This window comes from Mustela putorius, unplaced genomic scaffold, assembly GCF_011764305.1.
Source record: "Mustela putorius furo isolate JIRA1106 unplaced genomic scaffold, ASM1176430v1.1 tig00003923_pilon_pilon_pilon, whole genome shotgun sequence".
Classification (NCBI taxonomy): domain Eukaryota; kingdom Metazoa; phylum Chordata; class Mammalia; order Carnivora; family Mustelidae; genus Mustela; species Mustela putorius.
In genome coordinates, this window is record NW_025422068.1 from 10,915,476 (window position 1) to 10,936,854 (window position 21,379).

General features: G+C 59.6%; 1 protein-coding gene across 11 annotated transcripts in view; it reads right to left on the reverse strand.

The window, feature by feature from the left end:
* FLT4 (fms related receptor tyrosine kinase 4) overlaps positions 1-21,379 on the reverse strand; it is a 38,922-nt gene that overhangs the window by 7,802 nt on the left and 9,741 nt on the right. For 5 of the 11 annotated variants that reach the window (XM_013059676.2, XM_013059675.2, XM_013059674.2 and 2 more), the window contains exons 2-27: positions 16,942-17,038; positions 16,291-16,535; positions 16,007-16,119; positions 15,712-15,877; positions 15,412-15,551; positions 14,909-15,077; positions 14,513-14,630; positions 11,727-11,881; positions 11,444-11,606; positions 10,091-10,217; positions 8,948-9,056; positions 7,615-7,977; positions 7,189-7,335; positions 6,959-7,090; positions 6,668-6,774; positions 6,285-6,420; positions 5,753-5,857; positions 5,286-5,399; positions 5,053-5,141; positions 4,772-4,922; positions 4,159-4,253; positions 3,663-3,785; positions 2,472-2,583; positions 1,292-1,391; positions 872-977; positions 178-323 (exon numbers count right to left, since the gene is read on the reverse strand). In XM_013059676.2, coding sequence (XP_012915130.1) covers positions 178-323; positions 872-977; positions 1,292-1,391; positions 2,472-2,583; positions 3,663-3,785; positions 4,159-4,253; positions 4,772-4,922; positions 5,053-5,141; positions 5,286-5,399; positions 5,753-5,857; positions 6,285-6,420; positions 6,668-6,774; positions 6,959-7,090; positions 7,189-7,335; positions 7,615-7,977; positions 8,948-9,056; positions 10,091-10,217; positions 11,444-11,606; positions 11,727-11,881; positions 14,513-14,630; positions 14,909-15,077; positions 15,412-15,551; positions 15,712-15,877; positions 16,007-16,119; positions 16,291-16,535; positions 16,942-17,038 — 3,628 coding nt within the window. Of the gene's footprint in view, positions 1-177; positions 324-871; positions 978-1,291; positions 1,392-2,471; positions 2,584-3,662; positions 3,786-4,158; positions 4,254-4,771; positions 4,923-5,052; positions 5,142-5,285; positions 5,400-5,752; positions 5,858-6,284; positions 6,421-6,667; positions 6,775-6,958; positions 7,091-7,188; positions 7,336-7,614; positions 7,978-8,947; positions 9,057-10,090; positions 10,218-11,443; positions 11,607-11,726; positions 11,882-14,512; positions 14,631-14,908; positions 15,078-15,411; positions 15,552-15,711; positions 15,878-16,006; positions 16,120-16,290; positions 16,536-16,941; positions 17,040-21,379 lie in introns of those variants that run through there. The other 6 variants (XM_004758979.3, XM_045069262.1, XM_045069259.1 and 3 more) reach the window with 4 other exon arrangements.

Consider the following 21,379-nt stretch of genomic DNA (forward strand, 5'->3'; position numbering starts at 1 on the left):
CACTGTGCTCTTTCCATTGGGGTACAGAGATCTCTCAAGGCCTTTTAGTTTGCTGTTCCTTGATGACTGGCGGCAATCAACTATGCTGCATCCAACCTGCTTTCTCCCTGTCCTGGTGGGGTTGGGGAGTGGGGGGTGGGGGCGCAGGATCTGGGAACCCCCGCGAGGGCGGCTGACCTGGCGGCCAGGCTGTGCCGGTGCAGGCTCGATGGGCTGTCCTCAGGGTCTGCCTCGGCCACGTGCAGGGCAGTGGTGGATGCTTGCAAGAAGCTGCCCTCATCCAAGCTCTGAGAGCCACAAGGGGCCATGCAGTCCTCCTCCTGCTGGCAGGAATGGCAGAGGCCCTGGGGGTCAGAGACCACTGTGCCCCTTTGTCCCCACCCCTGAGCTCAGGATTGCCGGTGGGGGTTGGGGGGGGGCTCCTGACTGAGGAAGTTCTGCATTCCAAGGTGCCCTGGGGATTCAGTGAGCCTGTCCAGCAAATTCTCCCAACACGCGCCCCATTTACAAGCAGCAGGGTGCAGCAGGGGTCACCCTGATCCAGGGGCTCCCCTTCTGGCTTCTCCAGCTCCCAGGGTACCAGGTCAGCCCTGAGCTGGCTTTGCTCCCTGTGCCCCCAGTCACCCCAGGTGGAGGAGACAGAAGTCAAGGGTGGGAAGGGTGGGTGCGGGGGACAGGGCTGCAGGAAGCAGGAGGTGGAGGAACACATCAGCCTTCTCCCAGAGACAGGGGCTCCTTGCAAACTACCCCTCGACACAAAGACCACCCGGGGCTCCTCATGGCCAAAGATGGGCCCTGGCCAGTTGCTCAAGGGCCCTGGGGCTGCTGGCCAGAGGTTGTTGCAGCTAGACAGGGCGGGCAGAGGACTTACCTGTCGGCCCCCACCCTGCAGAAGGTCCCCCAGGATCTCCACCAGCTCTGAGAACGCAGGCCTCTCTTTGGGGTCCCCTGACCAGCAGCTTAGCATGATGGTGCGTCTGCGGGTAGAGCTGGCTGCTGGCCTGTGGTCTGAGCACGCCCGCACCCTGCACCAGCAGATCCCAGCTCCCCTGCCTAAACCCCATCCCCCGCCCCCCCACATCTGCCCACCCAGTCTCTTCTGTCCCAGGGGGCAAGGTGGAGGAGAGCTGTCTGTGGACCAGTGGGTGGGTCAGGGGTGAAGTAAGACACTTCATCTGCAGGTCTCTACCCCAACCCTGAGCCTGCACCCCCTCCCCACCCCTGCCCCCTGCCTGTGTACAGACCCCTCACCCATGGCAACCTTCCCCTCCATCTCCCTAGAGAAACTCACATGGCAGGAGTGGCTAACTCTGGGGCTCGCATCCGTGTGCCCTCCTTTAGCCGCTGGCAGAACTCCTCGTTGATCTGCACCCCTGGGTAGGGGGAGGCCCCTGAACAGGATGAGATAGGGGTGCGTGGGGAGAGGGCACTTGCTCTCAGCCCAGCAGCCCCCCTCAAACTGCTTCTCTCCTGCCCCCTATGGCAGGGACTGGTCCTGCTGCTCCCAGCACAGGACTAGGGTGGGGTGGGGGCCCACCAAGGCACTTCTGTCCCCCAATGATAGTTCTTCATTTGGTTAAAAGGGCCCCCAGGGCAAGCCCCACAGGATCAGGGCAATCCTCTGTTCTTTCCCTTGCTCTAAGCTCTGAGTGGCTCTCCAGGGACTCAGAGTACAGGTCCTCACCCAGGCCAGCTCACAGGGGTTGCAGGGACCCCCTTCCTCCCTTGTTGCACCTCCCAACGCCTCTTGCCCACAACCGGCCCACCTCTAACACGTGGGGACCAGGACCCTGGCTGTTCCCTCACCCTGACCTGCTGTCTTCTCCAGGTCACCCGCCCTCCCTGAGCCCCTTCCTCAGCTGGGTGCTCCCCTCTGGGTCACACATAGCCCTGTCCTCCCTGTGCCCTCCAGGCCCTGGCATCTGTACTGACAGCATTCATGGTGCTATATTAATTTCTCTGTTTGCTTCCTGCCCAGCTCTGTCTTAGCATGGGCTAAGCACCAGGCCTGCTTAGCACCAGGCTTCCTCCTGGTCCCCGTGGGGCCCTGGGGCCCACGTGGAGCTCTCATAAGTAGGTACACCTGTGAGTGAGCATCCAGTCTCCGCCGGATGCTCCCTGGCCCTTGAAGGCAGGAGCAGCCTTGCCATTGACAAACTGAGGGTTGGGGGGGTTCATCCAGGGAGATAAACATCTGGGGACCGTGGCGATCCCGGCGACTGCCTGATAAACACAGGCTGGGCCCTGTCCGGTATCCGATGCCAGAGCCCACCACCCTGCAGAGGTGGCTTCCGGAAGGGGGGGTGTGGGGGCACATGCTGGAGGCAGAGGAGAGAGGTGGAGCTCTTGGACCACTTGCCATAGAAAGACCGCCTGCTGCAGGAACAGCCCCCTGTTTCGCAAGCCTGGTGCTATGACCCCTGGCCTGGGATCCCACCTCTCCCCTCCCCCACAGCCTGCCCCACACTTACCCAGGGAGAAGATCTCCCAGAGCAGCACCCCAAAGGACCATACATCACTCTGTGTGGTGTACACCTTATCAAAGATGCTCTCAGGGGCCATCCACTTCAGGGGCAGCCGGGCCTGGGGGAGACGGAAGGAAGCATGTCTCCATGAGAAAGGGAAGAGAGGAAGAAGGACAGACATGTTGGTAGCTCCCCTGTACCCCCAGCCTGTCCAGAACTCTGGAGCCATACCCCAAGAAAGGCCTTGGGCCATATCTGCCCCTCGTGCCTTCAGAAGACTCTCACATTCCGCCCCTTCCGTGAAGGCTTCTGCCCCATTGTTGTTCTCCTGGGTCTGTCTGGGTCCCTTTCTTCCTGTGTGCTCTTTCGGGGGCGCACTCGGAAAGCCTCCCCCTCCAGACTCCAGACCCAGCCTCTGGAGGAATTGGGACCCTGCACCCCCTCACCGTTCCCACCTCAGCGGCTCAATTAGTCTGCACACAAGCTAGATGTCACTCCTGACTGCTCGTCCTGGGGCTCATGATGTGTCTTCCCCATTGCCTGTCTCTCTACCTCTTGGGCCCTCTACTTGGGAGCCCTGAGGGCCCTGGCCCCTCCTGACTGGCCTCTGCCTTCCCCACCACACCCAGCACACCCTCTCGTCCTTCCTCGAAACCTGTAGAGGGCACTTCTGGAAGGCGCACCTGACTCTCCCATCCACCTACCTCCACTCACCTGTGAGATATAATGAAGTTCTAGGCTGTCAGGGTGGCCCACCTCATCCTAGACCCATCCTGCCCATTGCCCATCTCCCAAGCCTCTTCCTTCCTCCTCTGGGGCACAAACTCCCAATTAGCTTTGTGAGCTCATTCAAGTGCCTGCCTGACCATCTCCGAGCACCCTGCTCCCAGTACCCACATGCTTTTCTGTACCCACATGCCCCATGCGGGGTCTGCCTCTGATACCCAGCCCCTGTAGGGTAGGCATGCAGGGTAGGCATGTGGGGTCAGTCAGCATCCGCCTCATAGACAAAGCTCCAGCTGAAGCACCAGGGTCCTTGCTTGTCGGCTCCTGTCCCTACTCCCCCTGCCCCCATGTGCCCTGGTGGGGCCGTTCAGGTCCCTGTAGGGGTGGGCTCTCTGACCTTCCATGGAGATGGCTCTTGGATAGGAGGTCCATGCCCCCATCCCCAGCCCTCCCTCCATGGCCTGCACTCACACTGCCCTTGCGCACGTAGTCTGGGTCTTTGTAGATGTCACGAGCCAGGCCGAAGTCACAGATCTTCACCACGTTGCATTCTGACAGCAAGATGTTCCGAGCAGCCAGGTCCCTGTGAATGCACTGGGGGGACGGTGGTGGTGGTGTGTGGGGGTAGGGAGCACAGGTCCCTGGGGCCCACCCATGCCTGACCCCTGCTCTGTCACAGAGAGATTTCTATGCTCCCCCAGGACTCTCCGTGGTAAAGGTTCATGAAACAATGGAGACAGCAGAGGAGGCCGTGGGGTGGGACAGATGCCAAAGTCCCCTCTGCCACTGACTAGCTAGAGATCTCAGGGAATCAATTCCACACTCTGGGCTTTGTTTCTACCTCTGCAAAGTGGGAGAAACACGAGCTAACCACGGAATCACTCGAGGGTGAGCTAGGATAGGGCTTGCCGTGATATGCTGGTGGTCTGTACCCTCTCCCCTCCGAGGGGCCTGCTGGGGCAGTCACCTTGCGGGAGGCCAGGAACTCCATCCCTCGGGCCACCTGGAAGCTGTAGCAGATGAGGTCCTCTATGGTCAGTGGGCTCAGCCACAGGTCCTGGGCTGCACAAAGGAGCAAGTGAGGCTCAGGGGAGGTGGGGGGGGGGGGAGGTGAGTGAGGGGAAGACTCTTCCATGGCTCCCATCTTCTACCCTTCCCCAAAGGGAGCATTTGTTCACCACCTCTGGTGTACCCTCCTGGTGGGGCCCCTGAAGCCCCTGGAATTAGCTAACAAGCCTGTGAACCCCCTCTCCTGCTCCTCAGCATTGGGTCTCTGCAACACCCACTAACCACGCCCAGTGCCAGGAATCTTGTTGTGTCATTGGACCTTTGCACCTGCTGGTTCCGCCTGTCTGCTCCCACCCTCCTCCGGAAGACAAATGCCTAGATAGCCAGTGATGCCCAATCCAACGCCAAACGCCTCCGTGGAAACTGTCCCTGTGGTGTCCTCCCTTCCAGAGGAAAAGCCCATTGCACACTCTTCCAGGTAAGCCCCTCCAGGAGAGTCCCAGGCCAGCTTCTCCCCCAGTCCCCTGATCAGCCAGACCTCTTTGGGCGAGGGGAAACCAGGCTCTTCTTACCTTCTTGGGCCGGAGGGGCCCGCCCAGCCCCGCCCTTGCCCATCAGGAGCCGGGAGAGGAGGGCCCGCTCGCTGCTTCCCGGCCTCCTCCGGTCCGCTTTGGCACCTTCCACCATGGCTCGAAAGCGCCTTCGCTGCTCAGGGGACTTCTCCTGACAAGGCAAAAGTGGGTCCGAGGGCGGCTCCGCCACCCACAGCAGAGGCACCCCCGCCTCACCAGCCCACCCTGGCGAACTGTGGGCTCCCGGCAGAGCTCGGGCCAGTCGCAGGGCCGCCACTTACCGCATAGGGGCTGAAGGCCTCCCGCTTGGCGCGCAAGAAGTTGGAGAGATTGCCATACTTGCAGAACTCCACGATCACCATGAGGGGGCCTGGGGCAGGGCAAGAGCCATGGGCTTGGGAACCGAGGCCAGGCGGGAGGGCCGGCACCGCAGTAACGCCCCGCCCCCGGCCCCGCCCCCACACAGCCCAACAGGCCCCTCCCGCCGGGGAGCCGGGGGCCGCGAGCTACTTACCATTCGGCTTGGTGCACGCTCCCAGGAGGTTGACTACATTGAGGTGGTTACCGATGTGGATTAGGATCTTGAGCTCCGACATCAAGGCTCGATGTTCGCTAGCTGTGGCACCCTCTGGAGGGGACATGGGTGCTTCGCGTGGGGCTGGGCCCGCCGCGCGCAGCACCCCCCCACCCCCGTCCCTGCGCGTCCCTCCTCCCGGCCACCGACTCTGCTAAGAGGCAGCTAGAGATCATTCCCGTGGGGGCGTAGGGTCCCCAACTCTTCCTGCTCGCCTCTTTGAGGCTGGGGTTTCAGGTGGAATTGGGAAGAATCCCCCAGAAATGAGCCCAGGGCCTCCATGAAGAACTCTGCACGAGACTGGCTCTGACCGTCAGTTTCCCCTCCCGAAGCACAGCCCCGCCAGGCCACCCACAGTCGTTACCCCCGCCACTCCCACCGCCCCCTCCACCCGCTGACCCCCACACCTTTCAGCATTTTCACAGCCACAGTGTCACAGCTGCTGCCCTTGTGGATTCCAAAAGCAGAGGCTTCCACCACCTTACCGAAGGCTCCATGGCCAAGGACTCTCCCTGTGGGGGCAGGGACCCGGGTCCAGGTGAGCTGTGTAAGGGCGAGGGTGAAGAGGGACGGGCAGCAGGGGCCACCCGGCGACAACTGCCAGGAAGGAAGGCCCAGGAGGGGGAGGAAACTCGGGGGCCTCTCTGCCAAACAGGAAGAGCAGGGAGAGCAGGAGCGGGCATTGAGGGAGAGGAGAAGCAGACAGGAAGGCCTGCATCCTCTCCCAGCAGGTGTGATGGGCCCGCCCTGCTCCGAGCAGCAGGAAGTGACCCCGGGGGGGCCTGAGAACTTGATCCTGGCTCCAGTTCTTGGGATGCCTGCCCAGATGGGCAGGGCAGGCCAGGTGGGAGCCAGGTCTGCCTGGGATGGAGGGATTTCAGCACTTCGGAGGGAAGCGGTCTCTGCAGGCGGGTGGGGTGGGCTGGGTGATGGCCTCACCAAGATGCAGCCGCTCCCGGGGGAACTCCCACTGGCTGGCGTCATAGGACAGGTATTCACACTGCTCCTCTAGAGGCACCTCCCCGGGGTCCATGATGATGGACAGGTAGCCCGTCTTGATGTCTGCGTGGGCTGGCTGGGTTGGGGGGTGGGGCAACTAATTGATGGGGCCATACCATGGTCTTGGGTAAGACTTCCCCCAGGACAGATGGGACCTCCTTTGGGACTCTCTGGCAAGGTGGGGACCAACAGACTGACCACCTCTAGTCATGTAGGAGCCCAGCATAGAGGGGTCAGAAAGGCTTCCCAGGTGAGGTTTCCAGGTGAGCCAGGGCATACAGAGACCCCACAAGGAGAGGATCAGTTGGGGGAGGAGCACTCACCCTCCTCATGTTACAGAAGATGAGGAGGAGGAGGACCCAGAAGAAGACAGCAATGACACCAGTGCCAACGAGGATCACGATCTCCATGCTACCTTTATCCTCAGAGCCTGAGTGGACAGAAAGGGGCGAGCCTGTGTGTGTGTGCACGTGTTAGGGGCAAGAGGGTGCACTCTGCGATGAGCTCCCCTTCTGGTGGGCACCACTTGGGGGAGGTGGCTATGAGAAGGTGCCAAGTGCAGGGGTGGGGTGGGGAGGGCAGGTGGGTGGAAGGGCGCCCGGGAGAGGCTGGACCTTCCACAGCCACGCTGGCAGAGGAGTTGACGCAGCCCTTGGCGTTGCACACGCTGCACAGATAGCGGCCCGCGTCCTCCTCACGCACACGCTGTATGCTCAGCTTCTGGTTCGAGTCCGCCAGGTCTATTCCTGTAGGGGATGGCGTGTCGCCTGGAGTTCAGATGGGTCTGGGGCCTTGACCCGGCCAGCCTCCGCACCCTGCCCTTCGCCCGGGTCCACCACCCTACCAGACTCTTCCTCCAGCAGCCTCTCATCTTTGTACCACAAGATGCTGGGCACGTGCGCCCCCGCCACTGGGCACCGCATCTCCAGGGAGTCACTCACGTTCACCAGCAGGTCCGTCAAGTTCTGCGTGAGACGTGGGACTTCCAGGGCTGGGGGTGGCGGTGGACAGGGAGCTAAGTGGAGTTGCAGAAAGCAGGAGGACATCCCTCCAGGGCTGGGAGCACAGTGGGGAGGGATTGCGCCAAGCTCTAGGAAGGATCGGGTTTGAGCGCAGGGCCGGGAGGGCTGTGGACCTCCACAGCGTGGGTGGGGTTGGGTAGGACCCTCCTGCAAGTTCAGGCTCCAGGAGTGGCAGCCCAGGTGAGCTCTGGGAGGGGAGAAAGTTTCCTTTCTTGGGAAGTGCTGCCAGCCCTCCCCTACTGCCTCACCCTGCACTGACAGGTACTTCTTGTGGCAGTGCTTGTCGTGGCTGCGGCGGTCCTGCACCTCGCATACATAGTCGCCCTCATGTTCAGGTGCCACGCTGGGGATGGTCAAGGTGAGCGTGGCGTGGCGTGCGTCTGGCTCTGCCTCCTCCAGGTGGGCGGCCAGAGGCGTAGCGAAGAGGTGCACGTTCTTGCAGTCAAGCAGCAGCGGGTTCCCGTGGGCGTCGTGCAGTGTGGACAGGTTGAGGCGGTACCAGCGCATTTGCTCGTAGGTGTAGTTGTCAGACCGGCAGCTCAGGCGCACCTTCTGGCCCTCTAGGGGCTCCTCCGATGGCTCGGATTTTATGCTGAAGCCATCGGGGATGTCTGGGGGTGGAGGGCAGGCGAGGGAGGAGGCAGCTCTGTGACAATGCCCTCCGCCCCCTGATTTTGCTCACCTCTCTGCCTGCCGTTTGGCTTGCTCTCCCATGCCCGACTGCCTTTGGACTCACTCTGCTCTCAACCAGAGCATGCATCACATGTACCTGGGCTGGGTACCCTCCTCCAAGGAGCCCTCTTCACCCCTGTTCTCCCCAACACTGACCAATGGGACCTGCTCCCTGCAGTCAGCCCCACGGACTCCTCCAGTCTCACCTTCTAGCCCTCTACAGGACATGCCCCATATCCTCCCTGGAGCCCAGACGATCAGTGCAGTCCCTGTCAGCACATTTGGTGCGGTCCTGTCCCACCCTCCCTTGCTGCTGACCACACTCCACCATTGTCCTCTCCCGAATATAATCTTATCCTTCCATTAGTTTGTGGCAATGCCTCGCTCCTGATTTCCTTTTGTCCATCTGATCACACTCCTTGTTGGGCTCCTGTGGAGTCCTCTCCCCGCTGCCTCTGTCCCCATGTCTCATCTATGCTCCTGGGCCCAGTGACTGCCTTTAATGGGCTTCTTAGCTTTCCTGGGGTCACTAAAACATTTGAACATCAGAAGAAGCTCTGGGCCTTTTCCCCAGTAAAAGTGTACCTGTGTGTCAGTTGCTGTGTTGAAAAGGGAGTGGGTGGGAGATGGAACCACAGGAATGGAAGGGATGGAAGGGCACTAGTGGGATGTACCTCCAGGGCTGGGGGCAGAGTGTGCCCCTCTATCCCATTGCACCAGCACCCTGGTCCATGTGCTAATGACCTCCAAATCTATCCCTCCCTCTGAGACTAAGGAGCCTAGTGTCCCACATCTTCGGGAACTCAGTGGGCCCAACCTGACCTCACGGTCCTCTCCCAGGCCTTCTCTCTGGCCTTCTGCTCCCACTGGTTCCCAACCTCCACCCCCCGCCCCTGCCCGTTCACTCACTGGTCACATAGAAGTAGATGAGCCGCTCATCCTGGCCCACTTTGTTGAAGACCACACACTTGTACATGGCAGACACATTGGCGTTCTGGATCACTAGCTTGCTCACCGTCTATGCAAAGCATGAGCACAGGGCTCCATTTCCTGCCCAAGCTCCTCCCACCCTGACCGTCCTTCCTTTCTGCAGGGAGGAGTGGGGTTAACTGAGGCCTCCAGCTCAAGAGGACCAAAGCTCAGAGACAGGACCAGAGGCAGTGAGGTTGGGCGCAGAAGGGAAAGGCCTTGCACAGTAAGGGGGGCTTTCTGAAAACATCAGGGACATGGCTAGTAACAGCAGGCTTAAGCTGTGGCTGAGGTCAGAGGGGCAACATCAGGCAGGCTTCTGGTTATGGATGGGCTTGGGCTGTGGCCACGTTGAGCAGGGGACAGGCCCAGCCTAGAAATGGGGCAGTCCAAGCCAGGTTTAAGATTCGGGGTTTAGAGTAAGGCTGGTCATTCACCCAAGGCACATTCACCCCAGGGCGGCTCACGGCCCCTCTCTCAAGGCCTGGGTGGTGGCCAGGAAATGGGATGGGTCTCAGGTCTCCCGAAGGATTCTGGCCTGGGGAGTAGGACTCTTGGAGGCAGGGGGAGGAGAGAGGGCCACAGGCCCTGCCTACCACCAAACAACCCCCCCACCCCACCCGATTCCAAGCTGGGCACATCCTGGCCAGGCCTGGAACAGGAAGAGGCTCTGGAGGTGTGTAGGAAAACAGGAAGTGACTGTAGGAAGTGGGTGCCTTTGTTCAGTCCCCTACCCCGCCTGGCCTCTTCTAGGCATTGCCCCCAGGCTGCACCCAGCAGCTCCGTTGCCTTCGGAGGGGACCTGGCTGGCCCCAGGCCTGACCTTCCCAGCCTTGGAGCCTGTGGGTAGCTGGGGCCCGGGGCCTGGCCAGGCTCCCTTCAACCTAAGCTTTCCAGTCTGGGAAGCAGCTGGAGATCCGGCCCTCTGCATCCACATGCAGGAAGGGGAGCTGAGGCCCAGGACACTGCAGAAAGACCACCAACTCTCCGAGCTCTGCAGCCTGGTCGAGATGGAGACAGCCCGGAGAGGGCCCCTTCCTGCCTCCCTTCTGCTTCCCCGTCAGAGGCACGGCTGGTGCCTACCTTATTCTTCCCTTCCACAAACTCGGTCCACGTGTCCAGGCTTTCAATGGGGTTCACGGCATCCTGCGTGGTCACTTCTCTCCAGTCCCGACACTGTGGCATGTGGTCTCTCTGCTGCCGCCGGCTGCTAGGAACAGCGTGTCAGTTGAGGGCTGCCGGACACAGCCTTCCCCAGTAGGCAGGAGCTCACACCTGTGGCTCTGCGGTTCCCCTCTGGACTCACGATGTGCCCCTTCCTGCAAAGTCCACCTAGATCTCCCAGGGGCAGTGGAGTCACCTCTCCTGTTCCAGAAGCCCTCTCTCTCCTCCTCCCAGAGCTGCAGCCCCTTCCTGGGCTGGGTGTGACCCCTGCACTTTTGGTCTCTTGTTGAGCCATGGGTCTGGGGTTCCCAGGGAGACTCTTGTCTGCCCCCAGCAGAGCAGTGCAGGACCCCAGAGTTCTGTCTGTTGGCACAGAGCATAAAGGTAGAGCATCAGAGGGAAACCAATTTGGAAGTGTCTGGTGGTCTAGAAGAATCTCTTATGAGCCTTAGGTGTAACAGGCCAGCCCTACAGAGCCTCTTCCTCTTCTGTGATGGGGCTACGGCCCGTCTCCGGTTGTAGCTGTTTGCTTCCTCCTTGGGTCCCGAGCATCCATCCTTGCCCAGGCTGTGCCCCTCTACCCAACCCACAAGGTTCTCTAGCTGAACAGCAAATGCAACCCTCCCACTCCCCCAACTCAGTGCCCTTCACTGCTCCTAATGCCCTCCAGATCTCTGGCCACCTTGGCACCCTCTTCTCCCATCCCCTGCTGGCCAAGCTGTCCCTGCTCAGAGCATACTCCTGGGCCTGTCTGTCCTGTTGGCACCCAGCTCAGCACAGGGGAGCATGGTCCAGCAGGCCCAGCGGTGGGGCAGGCTCTGCAGCTTACAGCTGTGACCTGGGGAAAGGCAGGTCCCCGCTCTGACCCTCCGTTGCCTCCTCTATGAGCTATCATCGTAAACAGGGCTCAGGAGAAGCTAACTGGGCATGGGTGGTGTGTCACTGGGCTTAGTACAAGCCTCATAAAACTGGCTCAGGTCCACCCACTTGGAGCCTCATTCCTGTGGTCCCCCTGGATGATGCAATTATGTGTCCTGGGGGCTTAACTTTCAAGTGGGGGTTGGGTGGGGGCCGCACCATGCCCAGTGTCCAGCCCAACCTGACCCATGCTAGGGGGAGGTGAGGCGAGGTCAGGGATGGGCTCTTGTTGAATTGCCGTAGGTTCCAGCTTAGAGCAGGGCTCTGGGAAGGAGTGGGGGCTGGGAGTGGGGCTCTCAGCCAAGGTTGGGGATGGGGCCGGGAAGCGGGAAGGAACAGGCTGAAGCCACTCACAGGCTGCGCTGGGCGAAGGCCTTGCAGGGAGTCCATGGTCGCCAGTGCCACTGGACGCTGAGAGGAGGGGGGACCCCGTAGGCGGTGCAGGTGAGGGCCTGGCGACTGTGGCGGGAGTAGGTGCTGGGGGAGGAGGCCTCCTTCTCATGGATGTGGGGTGGCACTGGGGGCATAGGCAGACAGCAGGTCAGTAGGCCCCTGCGTACCACCCGCCACCCCCTGGCATCCCCTCTTCCAGCCTGCTCTTCTTTTCCCTCCCCTCCATCTCCCTTCCCCCCCTTACCGTTTACCACCAGCTCCAGGCTGATGTTGCGCCTCAGGCCGGCCGCGGAGTTCCACAGGGCCAGGGTGTAGGTGCCCGCGCTGGCCTCCGTCACCTCCTTTAGTACCAGGGCATGCGGACTCTGGCGCCCGGACACTGACTTTCTGTCCTTGTACCTGGCACAGGAAGGGAGTTCAGTGGACTGCATGGACCAGGCTCCTGCCCCATCCTGGTGTGCCTTCCCTGCCACAGCCAGGCCCCAACAAGGGCAGCGACCATGCTGTCAGGGGAGGCAGGAGGAGGCTGCGAGTCCCCATGGGCCTAGCTCCAGCGAGCAGCCCCTCCTGCACCAGACTAGGCGAGGGTTGGGGCTGGAGCAGCTGGATCCGGACTGGAGAGCTATGGGGATGGGATGGTCTGCAGGCCTGCCCTGGTCTCACCGTGCCTGCAGGCTCAGGACTGGCTACCATGCCCAGTATGCCCTGTCTCTCACTGTGGTGTGTGTGGGAAGGATTGGAGGTGCAGTCCCCCTGCAGCACGGTCCAGACCCTTACCCCATGGGGGAGGGCCCTGCCTCACTTTCTGAGCCCAGCTCTGCCCTTCCTGGAGCTTTTCAGATACAGGAACTTCTTGCTGTCCTCACACCTGGGGCCTGGGCACTCGCTGTTCCCTCCTCGCTTGGATGCCCAGTCCTCTAGACACATGTATGGCTCCCTCTCTCCTATATGGAGAGCAACGTTAGAGCAGCGTTTCCCTACCGCCCTAGGAACCAGCTCCTGCCCTCTGCTCTTCTTCTACCTGCCTGCCCACGAGCACCCTGGTTTTCATGCATGTGTCTGCAGACCATTTGTCTCCCCTAAGGTGCAGAGACTGTCCCTGTACTGCCCTTGCCTACACAGCAGTACCTGCAGTGCCTACCCATATGTAAACAAATGCACGTGCAAATACATGGCCTTACACCCCAAACCCGGGCCTGAGCTGGGGGGCACAGCACAGCCATTCTGCTGTGGAGCCTGGGCTCCACCTGGAAATGGTCCTCCCTCAGACAGAGGTCTTCCCCCGCATTCAGCCAGGGAGCCGCGGGAGAGGCACACCCTTTGTCAGAGACCAACAGGGAGATGTCAGGGAGAGACCTGACTCATCTGGGGTCCCACACAGGGCAGGTCAGAGCAGGCCTGAGGCTGTGGAGTCCGCAGGGCTCTGCTGCAGACTTCTGAGTCCACCACCTGCTGTGTCAGTGATCCCATGCCAACCCCTTCATGTCCCCGAGCCCCCAGGGTCCTCTTCTGAAGACTGGGGAAGCAAAATGAACTTTCTTGCCAGGGTCGTGAGGTTTAACTGAGCATTTAGTGTGAGCCCTGCTCCAGCCACAAGCTCTAGCAGCGGAGGACCAGCCTGGCTAGCTGTCCACTAGCTCTCCATCCATTTACTTATAACCATCACACACTTGACTTGAAGAGAGCCCTGTGAGGCTGTGGGGGCTACTAGTCCCTGGGGCCAGTGTCTCAGTGGACAGTGACCTGGCCAAGTGCATCTTGGAGGTCGGTGTTGGTCGAGGGAGAGGAGAAAAGCCAGAGGCAGTGGGAATGGTGAGAAGGCCCCAGCTGCTTGAGCATCAGGCCTGGGTCAGACCCCAGATGCAGCAGAGCTGGGGAAAGCAGAGCCTCCCAGATCAGCTGAGTCCTGCTGGCCTTGGAGGGCAGGAGACAGAGTCCCAGGGGTCTCCAGGAGGCTGACATGCAAGGGAGGGTCCAGGCTGCTCCCGGCCCCCCAAATGTTGGCTCTGTATCAGGTACCTCCAATGGACCCCAAAGCCTGTGGCCTCAGAGGAAGGTTTTTTCCAGGCCAGGCCTGGGGCATCCTGAGGCCCTCCCAGGAGGCAAGCCAGCACAGTGAGACTGAGAATATCTGGGCCTCTGCTTGCTCAGCCCTAGGCTTTTTGAAAAGGTCACCCTGCCTGGAGGGACGTACCCCAGGCTGGGAAGGGCGGGGAAAGATGAGGCAGAGCCCTAGCAGGGGGCTTGGAATTCCGGTAGGAAAGCCCTCTCCCCTCTCCCACCTCTCTTTCCTTGTCTGCACCATGGGGGTCAGGCTAGAGTGTGACAGCCCAGCACTGGACCACACTGAGGGTTCCAATGACCTGAGGGTGTGTGTGGGGTGCTATGCCAACCCGAGCTCTTAGAGAGCTCTCGGGGAGCACCTAGCAAGTGTGGAGCCACCACGGAGGGATCCCCCTTCACTGACCCTTGGTACACCCCGTAGGGGAAATCTTACTGTCAGGTCACAGGCCAGAGCTGGGGCCCTAGAGCCTGCGGGCCTCCTGGAAAGTTTTGCTTTCTGCCACACAGCTCAGGCTCAGCCCAGAGCCTGACTCTACAACACTTTGTGGAACCTGTGGCATCTCCGAACTTCGGGGTAGGAGGGCCCTGGTTGGGGGGCGGGCAGCAACGTGTTCAGAGGGGGTCTGAGGAGCCCAAAGCTGCTGCTGCAGGCTGGGCCAGAGCCTCAGGACATCCTCCTGCTGGTGGGGCCCTCTGAGATACTCAGCAGGAGCAGGGATGGGTTAGAGGAAGTCCTGCAGAGCGTCCAGCATGCCCTCACACGATGCCAGCTTGCACAGTGTCATAGCAAGATAACTTTCCCTCTGGCTTAAATGCTGTATCAGGTGCACATTCCTTAGAGTGTCTTCAGGGGTCTCAGGACATGGAGCCTCGTAGTGGGGGAGGCTGCCCTTCCCGCCCTGTGGTCTGTTCTCATTCTGGGCCTGGGGGGGTTCTTGTGAGAGGGGCAGGGGCCAGGGCTGGTACCATTGGAACTCTGGCGGGGGGTACGCCGCTAGCTTCACGGGCAGCTTCACCAGTTCGTCTCCTGCTGTGGCCTCCAGGACCGGACCCTTGAGCCACTCGACGCTGATGAAGGGCTTTTCTGCCGGATGGGAGGCATCCATGTAAGGCCGGGCCTGGAGTCACTGACCTACCCCTGCCCAGGGACTCCCAGCCACGGTCCAGCAGCCCCAGGCACCAGACAATTTGCAGACCCGGCTTGCCCTGCCCTCTGGGGGCCCTGTCATTGCCCTCCCTTCCCTCTGGCTGGACTCCGCCCTGCTCAGGGGCGCCCTGCGCTCTGACCACCCCCCGACAGTGCACAGGGACCCTTGTTCCCAGGGCCTGATGACGGACGCCCCGCCCAGCCCCAGGCGGTACCGTGCACAATGACCTCGGTGCTCTCCCGGAATCGCTGGATGCCGTTGTTGGCTTCGCACACGTATGGGCCCAGATCGTGCTGGCTGACGTTGTGGATGGTCAGGATGCTGGAGAGCTCTGTATGAGTCTGCTGGGAGCGCCGCTCTGGCACCCACTTACCCCGCTCTGCCTACCCACACCCAGGGAAGCCCAGGGTCAGAGCAGTCGGGCTCTGGAAAAAATAGCACCAAGGGCACATACCCCAGCCCAGCTGTGGCTCTGGAAGCCTTGGACCTGGACCCAGAATGTTCCTTGGGGTAACCCCTTTCATCCGACAGGGGGTCTTTGGGAAGGACTGGGTCCACACCTCTTCTATTCAGAGGCCAGTGTGCACCAAGCAGGTGGGAGGTGTGTGGGCAGTGAGGGGGACTCCTGCAGACAGTGTGGGCATAGGACAGGTATAGGCAGGGATGAGGCCTCTGGGGGTGGTTCCAGTGTGGCCCTGCAGGGGCTGTCGGCTTCACCTGCTTCCCTGGATAGTCCCAGTCGAAGGTGACGCCCGAGTTGAACTCGGCCCACACGGTGCAGTTCAGGACCAGCTTTTCTCCGACCAGCAGCTCCAGCGACTTCTTGGGGAACAGCTGGATGTCATAGAGCTCATTGCCTGGTGACACAAGCACAGTGACCCCTAGGGCCCTCACGGGATGGTGGGCACACAGAGCACAGGGCACAGGGTGCCTGCAGAGGTCAGCTGCGGCTCCGATGGCCCCATCCCTGGGATTTGGGGGACGCCCCATCATCCTCCTGCTCCGGGCAGCCCGTACCTGTGATGTGCACGAGGAAGGGGTTGGATAGGAAGTCCTGGCCACCCCAGGTGGTCTCACACTGCAGGTAGAGGGCGTCCCGCAGCAGCGGTGTGGGCACGCGCATTCCCCTGCGGTCATCCCAGACCACCTCCTGCCCGTCGGGCCGCAGCACTGAGCTTTGCTGCTGGGACATGGTGGCTCTCAGGGCCCTTTCTCCTGGCCAGACCCACGGCCACCTTTCCCAGGGACAGGATGGGATGGGAGGGATTGGAGCATGGGGCGGGAGTTGGGAGGAGGAGGAGGAGGACTGTACCGATCGCAGCGTGACATTGAGGCCAGGGATGGACACCAAGCAGGGCACCCACATGGAGTCCTTCCTGTTGACCAGGAACGTATCTGGCTTGTTGATGAACGGCTGCTCCACGTCTGAGGGGAGGGGGGGCAGGTTGTGGGAGGGGAAGGCGGGGCTTTGGGGGGGGGTCCTCCGCTCAGGGGAGGGGCAGCCCCCAACCCTTCCCCAAACTGGGTCTGTAGGCTGGGGGTGGGGGTTGCAGGTGCCTGGTGCCTGTGCCTCCCGGGCAGCCACTGGGCCCTCACCTCTCACGAACACGTAGGTGCTGGCGGCCGTGGTGCCCTCGATGCGGGCTTTGATGTACTTGTAGTAGCAGCGGTAGCTGCCCGTGTCATTGGCCCGGGCCTCCTGCAGCAGCAGTATCTTGCAGTAGGGCCTGGTGTCTGTGCCCTCGCAGTCTTGCACCACCCCTGTGTCCTCGCCGTCCTTCTCCCCTGTGGCTGGTGCCTCCTGAGCCCCTGGCCAGGACCACTCAAGGGGGTGCTGCCCCCTGGCAGAGGACACGAGAACTCAAGCCCGAGCCATAGCCCCCAGGGCACAAGCCTTGCCCGTAGCTTGTCTCACCCCGAGGTTGGAACAGCCCCAATTTGGGGCACATGCCACAGCTGATGGTGGGTGTAGGGGACCAGGGGTCCATGCAGGGTAACTTGAGAGGTGGGCATGGACTGGCCTGGGGTCAGCATGGAGTGACACAGGGCTGGGGTGGGTGCCAGGTGTCTGCAGGGCCGGGGACAGACCATGCTTCCAGGCACGCACACTCAGGTGCCCAGGGATCCCCAAGCCTTGAGGTCGCTCTTCCCTCACAGAGAGGGGGCGCCTCCTGGATTCTCCTCTATCATCTCCTGCCTTGGCCTGGGGCATTCAGGCCCCTGTCCCCCTGGCTGAGGACTGCATACCTGCAGGAGATGGATAGGCTGTCACTGGCGTCAATGACGTGTGTCTCCTCTGTGATGTTTAGGGTCGGGGGGGTCATGGAGTAGCCCCTCGCCAGGCCTGGGTGGAACACAGGGTTAGTATGGCGCTGGGTCGTGAGTTCACACAGTGACGTCAGTCTGGTCCTGATGGGCCTTCCCTCCCCCTAAGAGCACACTCCTCCCCAGGGCCGGGGCTGCTTTAGCTCTTGGCCCTGGGTGTACCTGCAAGGCCCCAAGACAATGAGAAATCTTTAGCTCAGGCGCCCCTGGCCCTTGTCCCTGGCAGCAGTCTGGTCCCACCCCCAGTGACCCCAATCTCTCGCCCCAAATACGCTGAGCTCCAGCATGAATTCAAAGGGGGGAGCCCACAGGTGTCATCCTACACTGGGGGACACCTGGAAGGTGCAACCCTCACCGTCTGTCTCTGACTTGTCGATGTGTGTGTGCCCATGGGCTTGTGTGTGCATGTGTGTGCGTGTGTGCGTGTGCATGTGAGATCCCGGTTGGGGTGGGAGCAGGCCTTGGGAGAGGTCTGGACCTGGAACTCTGGCAGATGCATCCTGCCAGGACCATCCTGAGACAACAGGAAGAGAGGACTGTGTGGCTGGAGGCCCAGGGCCGTGTCCTGTCCCTCCCCCTGTGTCCCTGTCCTCCTGGGGGGTATAGCCCACTATTGGTCCCAGCCTGAAGCCCTCTCCAGTCCCACAGATCCAGCTTCCCCGTCCTCCCCAATTCAGCCCTCTGATGCCCAGTGTCCCATACTGGCAGGTAACTGTGGCACGTGGATCCCAGGGGCTCCCCACCGTAGTTTGCTTTATACCACCCTGACCCTGACTGCCCTAGGAAACAGTCCCAGGGCACATTCTGGACACCAAGATCTCATTTCAGCATCCTAGGGACAAGGCAGCCACTAGCCAGGGCCTGGTTCACCCCTCACTTCTGTGCCTCCTGCTGGCCAAAACTTTCCAGGCACCACACCCTTGTAGGCCAGAGGCAGAAACTCCTCACTGTGCATCTAGTCCCATTGTACAGACAGGGAAATGGAGGCTTTCCTGCTGGAGGGCACTCTCACTTTCAGATGAAGTAGGGGCACACCAGGACTCTGCCCACTGCCTTCTCTCCAGCTTCATCTCCTGATACATCTCTGAGATGCACAGAGCTCTCACCATTGGGACCAAAGTGCCAGGCTTTTCATATTTTTTTTTTAAAGATTTAATTTATTTATTTGAGAGGAAGAGAGAGAGAGTATTATAAGCATGGAGAGGGGTAGAGGGAGAAGGAGAAACAGACTCCCCACAGAGCAGGGAGCCAGATGTGGCGCTAGATCCCAGGATCCTGGGATCATGACCTGAGTTGAAGGCAGATGCTTAACTGACTGAGCCACCCAAGAACCCTCAGGCTTTTCCTATCTTGAAGTTTTTGCCTTCACCTGTCTTTTTGCCCTGGACATTTGTACTTCCTTTCTTCCTGAGGATTCCCCTCTTCAGGACCTTGTTCACTTATCCCTTCCCTGTGGTGGGGCAATCAGCGTTACTCAGGCAGCTTCCGCCTCCTGGGCCCCTGGTGTTAAGAATACGTCTCAAGCTGAACTGTGGTTTTCTGGTCACATCTGAAAAGAGGCTGTATTTTCTTCACCTTCCTAGGTTCAGTACAAAGGGGAGGCACACTGAATGTGGGGGCATGGATTCAGTAATGGTAGGATGGGTGATGGATGATCAGATAAATAAGTAAATGGATGGGTGCTTGGATGTTGGGAGGGTGGATGGGTGGATGGATAGTTAGATGGGTTGATAATGGGTAGATGGGTAGTGGATGGATGGAATGATGAATGAGTGATGGGTAGGTGGGTGGACCATGGATGGGTAGATGAATGGGTGGTGAATGTATGAGTGGATTGTGGGAGGATGGGTGGATGGCTGGTTTGGTGAACAGAGGGTGGGTGGGTGGATGGGAGTGGACAGGTGGATGAGTGGTTGATTGTGGGAGGATGAGAGGATGGGGGTGGATGGTTGGATTGTGGGTAGATGGGAGTAGATGGGTGGATGGGGATGGACAGGTGGATGGGTACGTGGATTGTGGGTGGAAGGGTGGGTGCTGGAGTGGGTTGATGGCTGGTGAATGGGACTTGTAGGATCTTCCTCCCTAGAGGACACCATATCACCAAAGGAAGAATCCACATCACTGTACTAAACAGGCAGACTGTCTATTGTCTTTGCCACCCTTTCATCCATCTGTGCAAGGCTCTCCCTTGTTGCTCCCCCCCCCCACAGTGCCCCGTCTTCACTCACTTCCACCCAGCCCTGAATGATCAGCAAACTGTGCTGTAGACCTCACTGTCTTCCTCCATCCCTCCTGCCTTAACTGAAACCTGAAACCTTCTGAAGCACCGCTTTCCCTGAGGTAGTAGCGCTTTCCATGGTACATGCCTGGCAGTGGAGGGCTTCCTGTTGTCATCTCCCTTCCCTGATGGTATCACCTGCTCCCCGCTAAAGCTGTCATTAGCTGGCATCCTGGTTATTTCCCCTCATTCTTTGCTCCTGGCTCTCCAGCTCCCATCGCCCCAACTCAGGCCAATCCTCATGGTTTCAACATCCACACAGATGACTCACCAGTGTCCTGGCCTTTGTGGTCCTCATCTCCACTGTCCTCCCTCCTCCTGTCAGCCACTTACTTCCTGGGCACACCCTGGACCTGGTCCTTACCAGAACCTACACCATCACGGAGTTCTTGCCTCCTGTCCTGGATAGGGGGTCAGTGATCACTCCTCAGATAGCCCCTCCTGGCCTCATCCCTGTCCTGGATCAGTGGGGACCTCAGTCCATCATTTGTATTCTTTCCTTGCCTCTCACCTTCCGCCCCAACCCTGCAGCACCATCATGGCCCCCAGTGGCTCAGCATTCAGTACAAAGCCAGAGCTCTGTGCTGCCACTCCCTACTTTCTTATCCTGTAGGCAGAACCTAAATGGGCCCTTGGACTGGAGTTCATGGTATTCTCTTCTCCCTCATTCTCAGCATTAATGAAGTAAAGCCATTAGATGGAGATCATCTTCTGACATCCAAACTCCTCACTCCCTGCCTGGGTCTTGGAAACCTTCTGACACTCCCCCTCCCAAGGCCAAGCCTTCTATCTCCCTTCCTATAAACAACATACCCCTGCCAAGCTCTTTCATCCTCTATTCCTTTCCAGCCCTGCCCCCTTTCCTATTTCCCTTCACAGCAAAAACTCTGCTTGCTATCCCTTCCTTTCACATTGGCTCATCCCCCCTCTGGGTGTAGATGTCACCCCTGCTTTATGGAGCCATCGGTCAAGGCATCCCATGATCTCCATGCTGCAGGAACCGTGGTCACTTCAGGCAGGGAGCAGGCCTGTCTTCTCCTCTGTCACCTTCTGTGAGCTCACTGTCTCCTTGTCTTCCTCTTTCCCCTCTGCCCAGCATCACATGTATCACTCCTCACTCTCTTCCTTATAGGTCTCTCCCCTAAGTGTCCAGATACCTCCAGAGTTTCTTCTACCTCCTGTCCTTCTCTCAACTCCAATCTGAAGTATCCAGTTGCCATAGCACTTGGCCATCTTACAGACACCCCAGGTCCCACATTTCTGATGTTGAACTCCAGACTCATACATTTTTTCACTCCTGCTGAGGATTCTCCTTGATAGTTCCCATATCCCCTGTGGGAGAAGCAATGGATAAGATTCTACTCACCCTGTGCAATCCACCACCAAAGCATCCCAGAGCCAGGCCCTGCTCTAATACTGGGGCCTGCTTGACAGCATTCAGCCCCAAAGTGGGTACCTGGGCCTACTCTTACCTTTCTTCAGTCTTGCACATAGTTGTTAGTTAAGAAACAGAAAGGACCCATATCATGCTTGTGCTTCAACTCCATCAGTGACTTCCCACTGCATTTTCAGGAAAATCCAAACTCGTGGCTGGACCACTGACCCCCTATCCATACCTTTTTGGGCCACTCTCACCTTGTTTTCATGTCCTTCAGCCATCTTGACCTTCAGGCTGTCCCATAACATGCATGTTCCTTCCTGTCCCAGGGCCTTTGCACATACTTCTCTTGATTTGCCCCCTCTCACATGCCCTGCATAGGCTGGCTTCTTCTCACCCTCAAATCTTACCTTAGTCATGACTTCTCACCCCGTCCAAAACCTAAGTCACCTTTTAGTATCTATTTTAACCTCCTGGTTACTTCATCCTTCTTGTTGTGATTTGTAACTAACTTATTTATTTATTTGTCTGTTCAATTTACATTCTTTTTAAAAAAGATTTTATTTATTTATATGAGAGAGAGTAGGAGAGAGCACAAGTAGGGTGGAGTGGCAGGCAGAGGGACAGGGAGAATCAGCGTCCCTGCTGAGCAGGCAGCCCCATGTGGGGCTCGATCCTAGGATCATGACCTGAGCTGAAGGCAG